We start from the raw sequence: 17,521 nt of genomic DNA, 5'->3' as shown, positions 1-17,521 counted from the left end.
CTGTGAGTTGGATGTTGAGCTGATACTATTTTTCTTCTGTGTATTTTGTTCCTGGATCTGTCTATCCATCTCACTTTAGTCAGTTGCATCTTGGAAACACTATAGTTGATTTCTTGATTATTCCAGTCCCAATCTTCTCTTTTCCATGTTCCTTCCCATCGTTTCTTCATGAAAAGGCAAGTGGTTAGAGAGCAGGAGGCATAGACTCTTAAACCCAGGCGGATCTGGGTGTAAATCCCTCTCTGTCATTTACTAGCTGGGTGAACTTGGATACGTTGCTTTATTTCTCTAAATGTTTGTAGTTGGTAAAATAGGGATGGTCATAGTACCTGCCTCATGAGCAAGTTGTGTTAAATGAGATGATGCATGTAAAGGAAAGGTTTGGCTCAGTAACTCTGCAGAGTAAACGCTAAGTTATAGCTGTACTTCTCCACGTAGCAGCTTGCTTTTAGAAAGCGCATTAATTTAGGCCAAGGCATATTTTGGAAATCATCATCTGAGCATGTTTTTTATCTTCCTTCAGTACAAGTAAAGAGAGCACGTCTCAAGATGCTGAAAGTACCTTTTCTCCTGAAGATTCTCTACACAAATCTAAGGTGGCGAATCAGCCACTTACACCTTCCCGATCTTCCATGGAAATGCCCTCACACCCAGCTCCTCGAAGGGTCACAGATGAGGAGATAAACTTTGTTAAGACCTGCCTTCAGAGGTGGAGGAGCGAGATTGAACAAGATATACAAGGTTGGCTCTTTCAATACTTCCCAGTTACTCTTTGCCTTTTCTGTTTGTTTGAACATGTGGAAGTTAGGTACCTTGGGTACATGTCCTGCCATTGCCATGTATACTGTTGAATTTTGGGGATTGTGACCTCTTTGGTACTTTTTGTTCCCTGTGAGATTGGGTCACACACTTTTGTTTTCCAACCATGAAAAGATTCCCCCCTGGATTCCCTCCTCAAAATTTCTGGGAAATCCTGGGTAGCTTGGACACTCATGACACTTAACCTTTGGCTGAGAATTTTCTGCATCTGCTGATTTTCTTTTCCCATAGTTTATCTGAACTCTGGCTTCAGTTGACCCAAACTTAGAATTTTGTTTTCCTGAATTACCACTTTTAAAGTCTTTTCTACATGAAGTATGCTTTATTGAAGGTTAATGAAGCAAAGACTATTTGAGTAATGCACGCAATGTAAAGTCGTATTATTCAGCATTCTGTTCCGAAAATCCTTTGGCCTCGTTGTCTTGTTGCTCGGACTTCCCCTCCTCCCCTTCTTTCTCCTTTTATCCAGGGAGCAGTAAATAAAGAAGGAATACAAATCCCGATTCCTCCCAGGTTTTTATTCATAGAAATCTGGCCCTGCCTTTTGTTCCGCCTTCTCCTTTCCGGTCCTGTCCCTGGGACATATATTTTACACCCAGGTGCCCCATTAAGGTCTTTTTCCAGAAACTGTTTTCTCTCTAAGAAATTCTGGTGTGAATTATAAGAGGTGATTTTTAAAAAATCTTAATGTAGTTATATTAAACTAAAAGCCTTTGTAACCTAAAGCTCCACCTACTTTAAAACTGCGTCCTTCTTCGTGGTTCATAGCGTGAAGGTGAACTGGTCAGAACCCCAGGTGCAGAGAAGCCGTACTCTTTGCAGAGCTAAAGCTGCCTGGCTGACGTGTAATGAAATCATTTTAACGAAGTATTCTTTTTTTTTTTTTTAACAGATTTAAAGAACTGTATTGCAAGCACTACCCAGACTATTGAGCAGATGTACTGTGATCCTCTCCTCCGTCAGGTAGAATGAAAATTGATGGGAAGGTAGTCAAGGCATGTTCTAATGGTGCTAATGGTAGATACAAAAAGAAAAGTTGATGGTTTTCTTTGAAACTGAATGGAAACTTCCCTGAGATGTAAAAATCGCTTTAGGAAAGAAATAGCTAGTGTTCTATATTTTAGGCTAAAAAAAAAAGCAGTGTATCTTCTGTCACCAACAGAACCTAAAATATATTTGTTTTGATTCTGCCACATGGTATGTTTTTCATGTATTTGAAAGGTTTGTCATTAAATATTAATAAAAATTTCTCATAAAATGCTAATTTAAGTAGTGCAGTGGGGGCAACCTGACCAGGGTCTGGTTCCCCATCCTTTCCAAAGTACCATGATCCTTCGTGATCCTTTGTTTAGCAGCGTGCTTTCAAGCTTTATATCTCTAGTAATTCCAAAAGGGAGGTAGGCAGGGCAGAAATTTTAGTTTCCACATATGTTTTTTTTTAGAGTAACATTCTGGGCATAGAGGGGAAAGAGGCTCCAGTTAGGGGCCTGCCCTCCACTGGCTTCTGTGTGAACGATAGGCCGTGGGAGGAGAGCTCTGTTTCTAGGGTCACGTGGAGGCACAGTCGTGTTGCACAGCAGGAGTGCGTCATGTAAATCTTGGCTGTTCCCCATTTTCTCTTTTCTATTATTTAAAAAATTTCACCACCAGTAAAAACATGTCAAGGTGCTGATTAAATGTAAGTTTACTTTGATTCGATGGCTGACTTTCCTTTCTTTCACCAGTACTTACTTGGCACTTAAGCATTGCTCTGTTTTCCCCATATTGGGGGAAAAAAGGCTTTTCACATGTTGAAACAAACAAGTATGTCCTTAAAAGGGTCTTCACCCCCAGATAAGTGGATGATTACTTGCAAGAAGAAATATAGAGTCCACGAGACTGACTCATAATGAAATATGCTAACTTAGATTTTGTTAACAAATAAAATAGGCATAGAACAAGATAGCTGCTAAACTTGTTGTAGGTACCAAGTGTGGTAAACATCTTCACAACATGAGTAGTCATGGTGATTCTGTTTTTAGATAAACTGAGTTTGGAACTCGGGGGATAAATAGGTCTCAGTTATCTTTCGTTTTAGATCTATAACCATAGGAGTTTAGAGTTGAAAGAGGCCTCAACGAGGTCATCTAGTTCAATTGTCCGATTTTAAAGATTCAGGAACCAAGACATAATTAGGAGATTCCAAGGCTGTGTTTTCGTTAGTTCATCTTGAATCAACAAGATGTTTTGATGTGAACCTAACATCAAACACTTGTATAAACAGGCAGTTTTCTGATGTCCGATAGTTGGGTATACTTTTGAATTTTAGTAGCCTAAGTCTTGTCAGATTATTTTGCTTAACCTGATACAGGAATTGCTTTGTGATTTGCAGGTGCCTTATCGTTTGCATGCAGTTCTTGTTCACGAAGGACAAGCAAATGCAGGACACTACTGGGCCTTTATCTATAATCAGCCCCGACAAGTCTGGCTCAAGTACAACGACATCTCTGTTACCGAGTCTTCCTGGGAAGAACTTGAAAGGGATTCCTATGGGGGCCTGAGAAATGTTAGTGCTTACTGCCTGATGTACATTAATGACAAGCTACCCCACTTCAGTGCAGGTAAAAACACCTTAACAGAAGCCTGGGGTGGGGGAAATCTGTACTGCTCAGGGAAGGGAACAATCTTGTAGTTTAAAATAAAAATTTTAACTCAGATTTATTATAAAGTAATCATGTATTTAAAAAATACAAATAGTATAAAGGAGACTAAAAAGGAAAAATAAATTTGCTTTCCTACATCCGTCCTTGAGCCCAACGAGCATCCATTCTTAGGTTTCATGTGTAGTCTTCAAGAAATGTTCTATGCAGAGGCTAGATTTTATCTATCGATATCTATCCCACACCCAATTTTTCCCCCCAAAGGGGATATTTTTCCATTCTGTTCTCCCTCTTTTTCATTAATTGTTTTTCTTAGTGATCTCTATATTTTTATAAATAGAACCAACTTATTCTTTTTAAGAACTGCATAATAATTCCATTGCATGGAATATGTATATAATCTATGAAACCAGCCTCCCATTGATAGACTTTTAAGTTGCCTCTAGTTTCTTTTCTCTTGTAGTGACATTCTTGCACGCATATTTTTACACCCTTTGGAGAATAGCTAGATGTTACAAGTGGATTTGCTTGAACGATTTCATACTTCTCATAATACTACTGCTAATGCTAAGAGCAATCATAATTATCATTTATGTTGGTACTTTAATCCTTACTGCACGCTTTCAAACTTTATTTCTCTAATAACTTATAACTAACTCTAAAAGGGAGGTAGGCAGGGCAGGAATTTTTTTTTTTTTTTTTTTGCTGTACGCGGGCCTCTCACTGTTGTGGCCTCTCCCGTTGCGGAGCACAGGCTCCGGACGCACAGGCTCAGCGGCCATGGCTCACAGGCCCAGCCGCTCCACGGCATGTGGGATCTTCCCGGACCGGGGCACGAACCCGTGTCCCCTGCATCGGCAGGCAGACTCTCAACCACTGCGCCACCAGGAAAGCCCCTGTCTGGAGTCTTATAGCCAGTAAATATTCTGATTCCAGGTTCTGTGCTGTTTTCCATTTATATTACTCTTTCTTTCTTCCTTTCACATCTGAGATCATGGAAGGCATCTTCTTTTAGTGTTCAAACTTCACTGTGTTGCATAAGTAAGAAAACACGTAAGGCATTTTGTCCAGGCAGCAAATGATCTTTCTGATTTGTTAGTGTGTGCTTGAGGGATAAGGGATAGAGAGAATGATCACTTAACGGTAACTGATCTTCATAATTGCATGTTTGCAGTGTGAAAGCAGGAACAGCTGCTCGTGGGAGTTACTGTACAAATAATTGTGCTGGCTGTTGGTGGTATATAGGATCCTTGTTGTTACACGTATGACTCATTTTTATATTACAGAAACAGACAAAAAGTGGAAACTGTCATTTGCTTAGTGAAAAGACTAGTTAATAGCAACCAGTACGTGAATGTGCTATTCTGCTGTAGGTTTTTATGTTTTGTTTTGGTCACAGGGTTAGAAATGAGATTTAACATGTCCTTGATATCCTTGCCACTCTTCATCATAGCCTTTAATGAACCAGGTATTATTGACCATCTAACCTTTGTATCAGTTTGCTTTCTTATAGCACTTGATTGTGTGAAACTTAAGGCAGTATAAATGTCTTGGAATTCATCTCTAACCGTCTTGAGATGGATATTCTTATCAGTAACAGGAGCATTGGTTACACTGATAAAACTATCTACCTTGAAATATCCATTGGATCTCATGATTTTCTCAGTTTCCAAGAAATGTTTGGTTTGTTCTTGCTGCTTTGTCACTGATTGGCCTCTATTCCAAATCCTTAGTCATTATCGTCGATTGATTCATTTAACAAATATTCAATGTGCCTACCTACTCATATGCCAGGCACTGTTACTGGGGTGCTGTGACTGTTGGCCTGATACTGTCAGTACTTCAGATGGATTATGTACGTGTGTATGTATTTTTCATTAGGAGTAAGAAAAAAAGCAAAGTGTCTTATTTTCTTTCTTTCTAGAAAGGACCTTTGGATTCCTTGAGGCCTTTTGCTTGGTGGCACTTCGTTTAAACCCTGTCTTTGTTCTTCCTCAGAGGCGGCCCCGAATGAATTAGATCAGATGTCAGGAGAAGTGGAAGCCCTCTCTGTTGAACTTAAGCATTACATTCAGGAAGATAACTGGAGGTTTGAGCAGGATGTAGAGGAGTGGGAAGAAGAGCAGTCTTGCAAAATCCCTCAAATGGAGTCTTCCGGCAGCTCAGCATCACAGGATTTCTCTCCATCACAAGGTACCTGAGAAGGGCATGTATGCCGGTGATCTGGTGGGATTCATGCTGCACTCCAGTAGCCAGTCCCGTGCACTTCATGTGAGAGAGCCGTGCCACGGTCTGCACACTGGAGTTCAGATAGAGTTGGTGTTGCACAACCTGACGGCCTAGCCTGTGGCTCTAGACTGTCATTTCTGCTGAGCAGAAGTAAGAGCAGGAAGACTAGCTACCTGTACTTTCACTCTGTTTAGCTTTTTGCTTATTTCCCAGGTTGCAGGAGAAACTACGTAGGATTAATAGGTAGATTTTATGAAAACTATTCTCCAAAGGTGATCTTCCTAACAGATGGTCGTTCGTAGGAAGGCTTCTTGGCATAAAGAAATATGACAACATCAGGAGCACATTAAACTTTACAGCATCATCAGTGGCTTCTTGCTAAAGTAGCCATTTCTTTTAGTCACTAGTTTCTAGGGGAAAGTTGCATAGGTTTTTTAAAAAGGTTTGTTAGAAGGTTTGCACATGAAACATTGTATCAATCCTGCTTGCCTTTTACAGAGTGTTCTAGAGGTTACTTCTCATCAGATGCTAATTCCTTTGTGCGGTTCTTTATCAGAGTCTTCAGTCGCCTGTTCCCACGGGGCTCGCTGCTTGTCCTCCGAGCATGCCGTGATCGTGAAGGAACAGACCGCCCAGGCTATTGCAAACACGGCACGCGCCTACGAGAAGAGTGGTGTGGAAGCAGCGCTGAGTGAGGTGAGAATGGCTTAGAAGCCCAAGTGCAAGAGGGGTGGGCTCTCGGCAATAACGGCCACAGTTTCTCGCATTTCTGTTATCCTGTGCCTGCTGCATTTAACCAATCCCTCTTTATTTCTTCTGTTTTTTTCTTACTCTTTCTCTCCATTCTGCTGCCACAGCTTAAGGAAGCTGAACCCCAGAAGCCCATGTCCCCGGAAACAGACCTTGCAGAGCAGCCCGAGCAGCCCGCACAGGCTCATGACGCAGAGTCTGCTGCCCAGCCTAATGCTGAGGTCTCTGAAGTCGAGATTCCCAGTGTGGGAAGGATTCTGGTTAGATCTGATGCAGATGGATATGATGAGGAGGTACAGAGATGAGTCAGGGTTTAGCTGTCTGTTGTCAGTCTTGTATTTCCTTCTCATGTGACTGAATAGAGTTGTGTGAGGTGTTTGGCAATAGTTACTATTTTCTCATTGACGCAAATAATGGGCAGGAGGGCCTATCTCAGTTACCACTGTACACTGCTGCCAGTATATATCTACCCAGACCTGTCCTTATGAGGGCCACTGTGGAGTCCAGATGGCTCAGAAAGGCAGAATTTAGTTTTTTGTTTGGTATTATGAGCAAAGAAATTGCCTTTAGGAGTCTTTGTCTTTGGTAATATTAGTCCATTGTGTCTCCTCCAAATATGAAGTTGTCAGTTGTCTAGTGAGCAAAAAAACAGATGTGACTTGAAGGTGTTTTTAATTCTGAAGCTTTAGGGAGAAGCTATAGAATCCCAGGTTGTTCATTGTCTGCCGCCTGTACAGTTGTCACCACACACTAACTGTCGGGAATCCTGTCCTCAGGTTTGTTTTTTCCTGTGGGGCATTTTTTTAAATTATTGTAAGAGTTTCACTTTGTAAAGTGTTATTTGTGTATCCCCTAGTTTCCAGACTGTTTAAAATGTGCTCTTCATCCTAGTAAAACTCTAAAATACTGGTGTATTTAGGATATACACCCAAATTACAGAACTCAATTGGAACTCTCGCCTCAGACACTTCCCCTCTGAGAGCTGTAATTTAACTCAATTCTGTAGCAGCACCACATCGCAGGTATTTTTAGACATACATCTTTATTCATTGGCTAAATTAGAGAGAATATGTAGGAATAGCTTGTCATGGGCAAAGTCTTGACATTGTGCAGAGGGCCAGGGCTGTGAATGTGTGTAGGACCCGGTGTGTGAGCCTTGCCTCGCAGTGGGTTCCAGCCACGGAGCACGCTGCCATGCTTCCCTGCAGCCGTCTGTTCACCTTTCTTTCATACAGTCTTCTTTTGAACCTTTCTTCTCTCCTTTTTCTCTCTGTTTTGTGCCCTCTTGTGGTAGGTGATGCTGAGCCCTGCCATGCAAGGGGTCATCCTGGCCATAGCTAAAGCCCGTCAGACCTTTGACCGAGATGGGTCTGAAGCAGGGCTTATTAAGGTATCTCTGTTTTTTGAATTCTCATCCTTATACCACAGGTATCATAACACGGGGCAGTAATTTCCTTAGATGCTAAAAAATGGGATTAAAAGGTTTTCATCGAAGTAAAACATAGAACTTCCTTTCCTGCCTGGCTAACGACCCAGCCACCTCCCAGCACTGAGGCTTCTCCTGTCTTGGCACTGACGCGGCTTTGGTGTTCTGTGTTACACCTGGCCTGGAGGGCTTGTTGTTGTTCTTAGGAGCCGTCTGTTCATAAAGCTGTGAATGGGACCTTGCCTTTGTAATTTGTGGGCCGTAATATAAGAATGAAGGCCATGCTTTTTAAGGTACTTGAATAAAATTTAAGGTACTTGAAGAAATTGCATTCATATAGATTTTTAAATTTCAGATCCTTGGTACTCAAGGATATGCCTGAAACAATTAAAACTAAATATTTGTTTTTCTGAGAACTTTATGAGGAAAATGAGTTTCTTGTGAGTACAGTATGTCTTTGGTGCCAGAGGAGTTTTATCCTTATGAAATGAAAGAAACTTTCAGATTCCATAGTTGCCTCTGTCATGTCTCAGTAAGAAGGACTTCCCAGAAGTCTTCTTAGAGTGATGAAAACCTCTGTAGCGCTTAGGCGTCAGTTTCTGTGTGTAGAAGGTCACAGTGTTTGCTTTTCTAACCACCAATTCTGTCTTCGACAGGCATTCCATGAAGAGTACTCCAGGCTCTATCAGCTCGCCAAAGAGACCCCCACCTCTCACAGTGATCCTCGACTTCAGCATGTGCTTGTCTACTTCTTCCAAAATGAAGCGCCGAAAAGGGTAGTAGAGCGGACCCTTCTGGAACAATTTGCAGACAAAAATCTTAGCTATGATGAAAGGTGAGGAGGGGCTACTTCGGTGAACCACCCTTCCTTCTGGGTCTGGCTTGACTAACTCCTCTGAAGGGGGAGCTTTCATTGCTTTCTGAACTTTGTTCACAGGTCAATCAGTATTATGAAGGTGGCTCAAGCGAAATTGAAGGAGATTGGTCCAGATGACATGAATATGGAGGAGTACAAGGTGAGATCTTCTCTTTACATCTACAAAGCAAACACATTAAGGCCAAACCAACAATTTTATATTATCACAGACTGACCACCCGCCGCCCACCCCCCCAAAAAAAGCTGGGTGAGAATGAATGAATGATCTTTTCTTACCCTTAGAATGGCCAGTTTCTTTATTCCATTGTTCTGTTAGACTGAATCAGCACTTCATTTCTCTTAAATACCCACTTTAGCCCTGTTCTGGGCAATAAAATTCTTGAATTCATGGCTTTGGTTTGCTTTAAATAATTTAGTTCTCTAACATTTCTATATCGGAAATTAGATTTTTACACATTAAAATGCATGCATGACTACAGATTTTCAAAAAAGTCATCGTGTTGTAGGAAAGACACTGTCCTGTGCCACCTAAAGTATGTCACCACCCCCACTGAGCTTAGTGTTGTTCTGTGAGGTTGGAATGGCCGTGTCCCTCCATCTTCCATCATCTGGATGGTTTTGTCAGAACTCGGGAGGCCATTCATTTAGACCAGAGCTGAATGACTTTGACGTGGGTGTTGGAAATTAAGATCCTAAATTCTAAAGCTCATATGAAATGAGTATTTCTGTTCCTTGGTGGAAGGAACAAGACATGCAAAATTAAGGTCAGCGGTAGACGTTAATTCTAAATGTCGAATACTTTATTATCTGAAAGCCTTTGTGTCTCCTGTTCTTGTGCCTGGCCATATGTGCTCAATGAGTATTTGTACTGAGTTTGAAGTTTACTGTGGTGGAAAGGGTAGAAGTAGTGGTGGTCATAATCGTGAACGGCTGTCATTCCTTTTCAGAAGTGGCATGAAGATTACAGTTTGTTTCGAAAGGTGTCTGTGTATCTCCTGACAGGCCTGGAACTCTATCAGAAAGGAAAGTAAGTTGGCCTCTTATGTCACTGAGACTACTGGTCAGGACACTTATTTATTGATGCCTACCAGGAATTCAGAAGACCACAGCACCTTCACCCCCCTTCTCACATGTACCCTGTGCCTCTACCTTTTTCCAGTGTTTCACTTCACTTTTGCTCTGAACATCACACATGTTTTTTCATCCTTTACATAATGATAGATTTCTTAGTTGAGAGATATAATGGCCAGGTTTTCTTGGTGATAAATGAAAATGAACTCAGAAAGTGAATTTTAAGAGTTGGCGTGGACCTTAGTGAGCCTCTTGTCCACTTCTTTGTTTTAGAGTTGGGAGAAACAGAAGCCCGGGGACGTTCCATGATTTGCCTTGGGTTTCTCGGCCAGTTTGCAGAGGAGCTGAGACTGGCTGTGGTCTTTGGCCCTCAGGTTTTTCCCAGTGCTCCATGCTGCCTCGATCATTAAGACTTTTCCATCATTTCAGCCAGTTGCATTCTTGTATTAGGGAACAGTGGGGACTAAGCCCTGGATTTGGGGAAGGAGCACTGAGCTGTTTTTTATCTGCCACTTTCTAATAAGGTACCAAGAGGCGCTTTCCTACCTGGTGTACGCCTACCAGAGCAATGCCGCTCTGCTGATGAAGGGCCCCCGGCGGGGCGTGAAAGAGTCGGTGATCGCTTTATACCGAAGAAAATGCCTTCTGGTTTGTACTGATTGTAAAGCCTTACGACTATTTTATTATTTTATTGTGTTTACCTCTGCTCCTTGAAGCCATGAAGAAATACAACTTAAAAAAATCTCCAGGGGCTTCCCTGGTGGCGCAGTGGTTGAGAGTCCGCCTGCCGATGCAGGGGACATGGGTTCGTGCCCTGGTCTCGGAGGATCCCACATGCCGCGGAGCGGCTGGGCCCGTGAGCCATGGCCGCCGAGCCTGTGCGTCCGGAGCCTGTGCTCTGCAACAGGAGAGGCCACAGCAGTGAGAGGCCCGCATACAGCCAAAAAAAAAAAAAAAAAAAAATCTCCAACAGGTTTTCGATTTTTCCAAACTCTGAAGAGTAGTTTACGCTGAAACAAATTATTTTAAGTTACTTCAGTGAATGTCATTCTTCTTCCACCCCTGATAGAAGTTAGGTGAGAATCACTTATCCCCATTTCGGTGCCCTTTATATGTACTGCATTATAGCTTTTATCACATGGCCTGTCTACTAGATTGTGAGTTCCTGAGCACAGTTCCTCTTCTTATTCAGCTGTTTTCTCGGTGTCTGGCCCAGAGTAAACGTGTAAGACGTGTGTTTTTCCTGTGTTCCCTGCTAAGCTAGTAGATGAGAGTTTTAGTGACTTCTAAAGAGATTCCAGTTTTTTTAAAAAAGGTATGAACCATCAGGATTGGTCCTGCCATTCTGTTAATATCCTCGTCATACACCACTGGAGATCTATCCTGACCTATTTTGCATTTGGCCGCCACGTGGGAAGGAGACCCATATCCCCTCTGCTTCCCCAGGGGTTCCTGCAGGTGCTTGTCCTTCAGAAACTATGGAGGCGGCTTTCCCAGACCCACGTGCTTGCCTTTAGCCCCTCTGACACCCGGCAGGATCACCCTTCACGGGAGGAGTCAGGCCAGCATTTCTCCCACTGCTTCTGTTAATACCAAGCGGAGGAGATTGTCATGACATATTTATCTCAGAAGCTTCATTTTCTGATTAGACTTGGGTTCCTGCATCAGTTATAGGTATGGCGGGGCACTCTGAAGCTGAAAAAAGGGTCTTGTAGATTTGATGGACCTAAATTTTAGTAAAGACATGCTTTTATTTTTTAAATCACCAAATACGGATTACATTTTGAATGTCCCACTCTGCTGCTACAGGGAGACAGTACTAGGGATTTGGATTCTTTCCACCTCTGGCTCTCAACCCCCAGTGTGCGTCAGAATCGCCTAAGGAGCTTCCACATGATTGGGATCCAGGCATCTCCCCAGACAGTTAAACCAGTCTCCTGGGGAGGCGCCTGGACATCAGCTTGCCTTCTGCAGGTGATTCTGATGTTCAGTAAAGATTGAGAACCATTGAATAGGCCTTTTGATAGAAGCGGGTATTAAGTATGACCTTGACTTGTAAGTTTAGGCCACTGGGTCAGAGACTTTGCTGCATTCGGATCACCTTGGGAGCATTAAAAAAAAAATCCCAGTGCCCAGGTCACCCAAATACCAGTCAGTCAGCTTACTTGGGTTGGGGCATCAGTAGTTTTTAAAGATCCCCAGGCAATTCCAGTGTACAGTGAAGTTTGGGAAGTACTTGTTTAGGCTCTTCTAAAATAGATATTTATCTTCTCTTTCAGACTTTTACTTTTGTTCACTCTGTTGTTTATCTATAGGAGCTGAATGCCAAAGCGGCTTCTCTCTTTGAAACAAATGATGAGCACTCGGTAACAGAGGGTATTAATGTGATGAATGAGTTGATCATTCCCTGCATTCACCTTATCATTAATAACGACATCTCCAAGGATGACTTGGATGCCATTGAGATCATGAGAAACCACTGGTGCTCTTACCTTGGGCAAGATATCGCAGGTGTGTTGTTGTTGCCGCTTCCAGTAATTTCCAAAGCCCTTGAGAATTCTAAAAATTGCAGTGGACTCAGTCTGTAGTACTGGTTGTCAAACCATTTTAAGGCACTGGAATCCCCTAGAATATAAATGAGTCAAAAGTGCATCTACTCTATTGAAACAAGGAGTGGGAGCCTGCACCCCTGTCCTTCTCAGCCTCCCCATACCTCCTCTGTGGCTGCTGAATCACCTCCACAGCCAGCCAGCCAGCTCTGTTTGAAATAAATCACTGCTCTCCAGGAATGTCAGACTGCTGTTACTTTTTCATCTGCCGAAATCTGAACTTTAATTTTATAGTTTAAAAACAAAAATCTGTTTATGCAGCTTGATTACCTGTTGGTGCCATAATTAAATTTTCCTGTGACTTGAAGTTGCAAGACATAAACATATTATTAACTATGATGCCTTCAGGGTTAACAAATTAGTAAATGGAACGTCTGTGCATGTCCAAAGCATTTTGGAGAGGGAGCCTAAAACTAGGTATTTTTAGGTGAGTTTGATAGATTGAGAAAGTTGCTATGTATCCAAATACGAATCCTCTTTGTTAGTTTCTCGCTGATGTAGCGATATTCTATTGACTTGTTAAAGTGTTCAAGTTTATAATATTTATTGAAAAATTCTATAATAATTAGTAGCTATGAATTTTGTTTTAATGCCTTCCGTTTTTATTTAGACCATGTGTGATACATAGCTTTACATAGTGCCATGTACACACTGGTATATTTTAATTACTTGAAGGAAAAGAGCAGCATTGTATTTACGGCAATAGTATATTTACGGTACATTATATTTATGGCAATAGTATATTTACGGTACATTATATTTACGGCAATAGTATATTTACAGTACATTATATTTATGGTACTTTCTCAAATTTTAAAGGATGATTGATTGGAAGACGTGTCCATAATGAAGTGAATATATAGTATTATTCTGCCACGCATCACATGGCTTGAAACAGTGACCTAAAACTTTGGTATATTTGGCAAATGGGTCTTTGCTGCTGGTTGGGCCTGAAGGAATCATCATTTGTCATTAGCTGGCCAGAACAGTGCTTTAACCTTTCAGGTTGGGTGATGGCTATATGAAAGACCTTCTCCTATCACTGCAGACTTATTAGTTTTTACTCAGAGATTTATTTAGCTGTATAGTAACCATCCATTTTTCCTCCACAGAAAATCTGCAGCTGTGCTTAGGGGAGTTTCTACCCAGACTTCTAGATCCTTCTGCAGAAATCATTGTCTTAAAGGAGCCTCCAACTATTCGACCCAATTCGCCCTATGACCTTTGTAGCAGGTTTGCAGCTGTCATGGAGTCAATTCAAGGAGTGTCAACTGTGACGGTGAAATAAGCCCCCACGTGTTCAAGTCCCATCCTGGTCTTTGGTTGACTGCCTGTTGCACAGAAGTCTGTTGTCACAGTGTTTACCTTGGGAAAGGGATTAGGTGGAAAAGTAAGATTCAGATCCAGACCCCAACCATGCTGTGTATGTAAAGAAGGATTGAAAATAAAATTGCACTTTTTAGGTACAGAATCATAAAAGCGATTCACTAAAAAAGGCAGGAACCAGTGTATTAAGGTATTGATCTATGGCAGAAGACCTGAAATGCCTCTTGTACCTACAAGCGTGCTTGGGCTTTTCTAAGCCTCTTGACACTTTTAACATGATCCTTCAGGCATAAGTATTTCTGACAGCAGAGTAGAAGGGTGATTCATCAGAACCTGAACCATATGAACAGCTACTAGTTATTTTATCAAATACAGATGACATTAAAAAATTCTTAACTGCAGGAGAGGAGAAGTATGCACCTTGCCTGGCTCTTGACAGGAGATGACAAAATAGGTTGTTGATGAACCACTACCCTTTCACACGTGGGTAGAACATAAGGTCACGCATGTGGCAGTAAGATGTTCAAAAGTCAAAAGAAAGCTGCCTCTCCTTTCTTTCTTCTCTCTTTTACTTTATATTTTTAAATAAACCAGAAAACCTCATACTCAGTCCTGAGTGAAAGAAAGGAAAGCATTAAGGACTTCAGACGGAGTAACAGCATTGTGAAACTTGACTAAAGATCACGTTTTCATAGTTAACCATTTAGGTAAAATTTTCTGGTGTCTGAAAATTGTCAAAACCCATGTCTAAGGCTGCTGCTGGCCCAGAAGAACATTTTGATGCCCCTCCCCTTTTTTGCTTTTAACAAATAAGGGATGTGGGTTTGTAAAAAGAAAAAAAAAATCTATATATATATGTATATGTATATGTAGAGAGAGAAATATCCCCTGTTGATCATTTTTAAAAGGCTCCATATTGGGTATCCAAATTTTAAGATTAATGAGGGAATTGTGGGAGGGAAAAACACTTACTACAACAATGCAGATTTTATAAATGTGCAATAAAAGTATTTGTTTTACCTTTGGTATGCAGTATGGCCTTTATTTAAATATATATTTTCTATTTTGGAAATGGATGGACTCAATAAGCATTTCTCATGTTTCAGTTTTTCTTCTTGAAAAGAAAAAGGCAGATTAGAGCATTGAGAAGCTTGATGGGGATGAAAGGCAGTGGTCACTTCTTGAGCAGCACCTAGTGGTGACTGATCTCTTTTCATCTCATTTGCTAGTTGCATTGCATGTAAGTGTATCCACTTTGTAATTTTTCTGATTTAGAAGGCAAAAAAATTACTTTCTTGAAACCAAATTCTTATTTTGGATAAATTAATGGTTAGGCCATTTTTTACAGATGTTCGGAGGTGCTTCTGTGTTTTAAAGCTCACTGCAAAGATCTGTTTCATGGGAAATTGATCAATTTTCTTACCCATTGATTACCTTTTACTATTTAAAATTCTAGGCAGTAGCACCATTTGCCTTCTGCTTTTAAATACCTGTCATTACTGATTACTGTGCACAGTTATAGAACAACCCTGGGATGAAAATGGGGACTATGGTTTGCCCAAGGTCATAGGTGTCCTAAGTAGTGGAGCCAGGACACTAACCCTTGGTGTGTCTCACTTCATAGCCTGTGCTATTAACAACTGCTTGACTGCCCTTGGAAGTCTTGTAAAATCTTTTGCTTTGTACCTTTCCACATTAGTTATTTCCTGATGAGCTTTTTTTTTTTTTTTTTTTTTTTTTTTTTTTTTTTGTGCGGTATGCGGGCCTCTCACTGTTGTGGCCTCTCCCGTTGCGGAGCACAGGCTCCGGATGCGCAGGCCCAGCGGCCATGGCTCACGGGCCCAGCCGCTCCGCGGCATATGGGATCCTCCCAGACCGGGGCACGAACCCGTATCCCCTGCATCGGCAGGCGGACTCTCAACCACTGCGCCACCAGGGAGGCCCTCCTGATGAGCTTTTGAGAACCTGCAGTTGGTGAAGAAAGGAACAGCTGTACATCTGTAGTGTTGGATCCACTCAGACCACCATGACGGGTACTGGTGCTGCCTTAGGTACAGCTTAGTTTCTTTCAGGGTCAGCAAACTGTCTCAAGCTAAGAATAGCTTTACTTATTTAAAGGGTTGTGAAAAAGAAGGATGAGGGGAAGGGATGTTGGGGGTGGGGTGGGAGAAAGAACCAGTGTGACCCTTAACCAGAAATGATTTCAAGAGTTTGGGCAGGGTACTTGACCTCAGCATAAATTCCCTGGAGACTGGGTTTAGCCTTTCCCTGGTTAACTGGAATTGCAATCCTTTTCCATTTGGGTTTGTTAATTAGCTCTTTCAAGAACTATGGAGCGTATAAACTCATTGTTACCCTACCCACTTCAAGAAAGAGGTGTGAAGTGGACACATAGAACAATTTAAATAATGAATGAAGAAGAGGCAAGGATTGAATGAAGGGCTGGGAGGTAGCAGGGATAGGATAGAAGGGAGAATTAACTGCAGCTGTAGTTTACTCATTTTCCTTGCTCGGTTTATTATATTTCATTGAATGAATATACCTTACAATTTATTATGCTAATTGTCATTTGAGTGTTTCCAGTTTTTGGCTGCTACCCATAATGGTACCAGGAACGTTCATGTACGTGTCTTTTGATGCACCCAAGAATGCGTTTCTGTTGGTATGTAATTCTGAGTGGAATTACTGGATCATTAGAATATATGGGTCATAGGAATAGGTAGACGTATCTTTATGAGGTTCTACCAAACAGTTTTCCGAAGCAGTTACACCAATTTAAACTCCTACCTGCAGTTTATAAGAGTTCCAGTTGCCCCATATCCTTGTCAAGATTTGATTTTGTCAGTATTTTTAATATAGCCATTCTGGTAGACATGTGATGATATCATTTTGATTTGCACTTCCCTGTGTCAGCTGAAGAAAAATGCACAACCTACAAGTTGCAAGTTATGTTTTATTTAGGGACCTTACTGAGGACTGTGGCCCTGGAGGCATACTCTCAGATAGCTCTCAGATAGTTCCAAAGAGGTAAGGGAGGGAAAAACATGTAGTTGAACATTAGAAGACTACTACTAATCACAAAAACACCAGACATTTCAAGTTAATGATTTTAGCGCTTTTCTACCTATGAGAAGATGCGAGCCTCACTGAAATTATTCCTTAGATATGCATCTTAACTATCTAGGGCCAGTGTCCTGTTTTTCTCTGTCCTGAATTCCCCTCAGGGTGCACCATCAGGGCTGGCTGCAGTGGCTGATGGCTTGATGGTGGGCAACATTGCTCTTTTTCCTGGGATGGCAGGCAACATTCTTTTGTCCACATCTGTGTCCTAAGGGTGTCCAGCATCTCTTAATATACTTATTGGCCTTTAGCTATTCTCTTTTTTGAAATACGTATTTAAGTCTTTTGCCCCCTTTTTTTTTCTTTTCCTTAGTGATTTATAGGAGTTTTTTGAAAATATAGTCCAGTTATGGAAACTTTTTTGGTTATATGCATTGCCTATATCTTCTCCCACTCTGGCTTTTCATTTGATGTCTTTGGGTGAAAACAAGTTTTTAATGTTAAGGTTGTCTAGTTTATCAGTCTTTTCCTTCATGGTTAGTGCTACTGTGCCCTACTGAGGAAATTATTTCCAAGGTCATAAAGATATTCTGTGTTATATTCCAGAAGTTTCACTGTTTTACCTTTCACATTTAGTGAACTGACCCTCACCATTTATTGAAAACACTTTGTGTTTCCCAGTGCTATGCCTTTGTCATAAGGTGTCTATGTAGGG

At 41.4% G+C, this 17,521-nt stretch overlaps 1 protein-coding gene across 10 annotated transcripts in view; it reads left to right on the top strand.

Moving 5' to 3' along the window:
• USP28 (ubiquitin specific peptidase 28) overlaps positions 1-14,765 on the top strand; it is a 58,253-nt gene extending 43,488 nt beyond the window's left edge. For 8 of the 10 annotated variants that reach the window (XM_082629675.1, XM_082629671.1, XM_082629670.1 and 5 more), the window contains 11 exons: positions 524-741; positions 1,712-1,782; positions 3,191-3,419; positions 5,457-5,651; positions 6,244-6,383; positions 8,520-8,698; positions 8,801-8,879; positions 9,688-9,767; positions 10,336-10,459; positions 12,127-12,322; positions 13,533-14,765. In XM_082629675.1, coding sequence (XP_082485801.1) covers positions 524-741; positions 1,712-1,782; positions 3,191-3,419; positions 5,457-5,651; positions 6,244-6,383; positions 8,520-8,698; positions 8,801-8,879; positions 9,688-9,767; positions 10,336-10,459; positions 12,127-12,322; positions 13,533-13,708 — 1,687 coding nt within the window. In that variant the 3' untranslated portion in view covers positions 13,709-14,765. Of the gene's footprint in view, positions 1-523; positions 742-1,711; positions 1,783-3,190; positions 3,420-5,456; positions 5,652-6,243; positions 6,384-6,544; positions 6,731-7,731; positions 7,828-8,519; positions 8,699-8,800; positions 8,880-9,687; positions 9,768-10,335; positions 10,460-12,126; positions 12,323-13,532 lie in introns of all 10 variants that reach the window. The other 2 variants (XM_082629668.1, XM_082629676.1) reach the window with 1 other exon arrangement.
• The last annotated feature ends 2,756 nt before the right edge of the window (positions 14,766-17,521 follow it).

This window comes from Mesoplodon mirus, assembly GCF_964341445.2.
Source record: "Mesoplodon mirus genome assembly, chromosome: 7".
NCBI classification, from domain to species: Eukaryota; Metazoa; Chordata; class Mammalia; order Artiodactyla; family Ziphiidae; genus Mesoplodon; species Mesoplodon mirus.
Note: the sequence above shows the minus strand (reverse complement) of the source record. Positions and strands in the feature narration are given on the sequence as shown.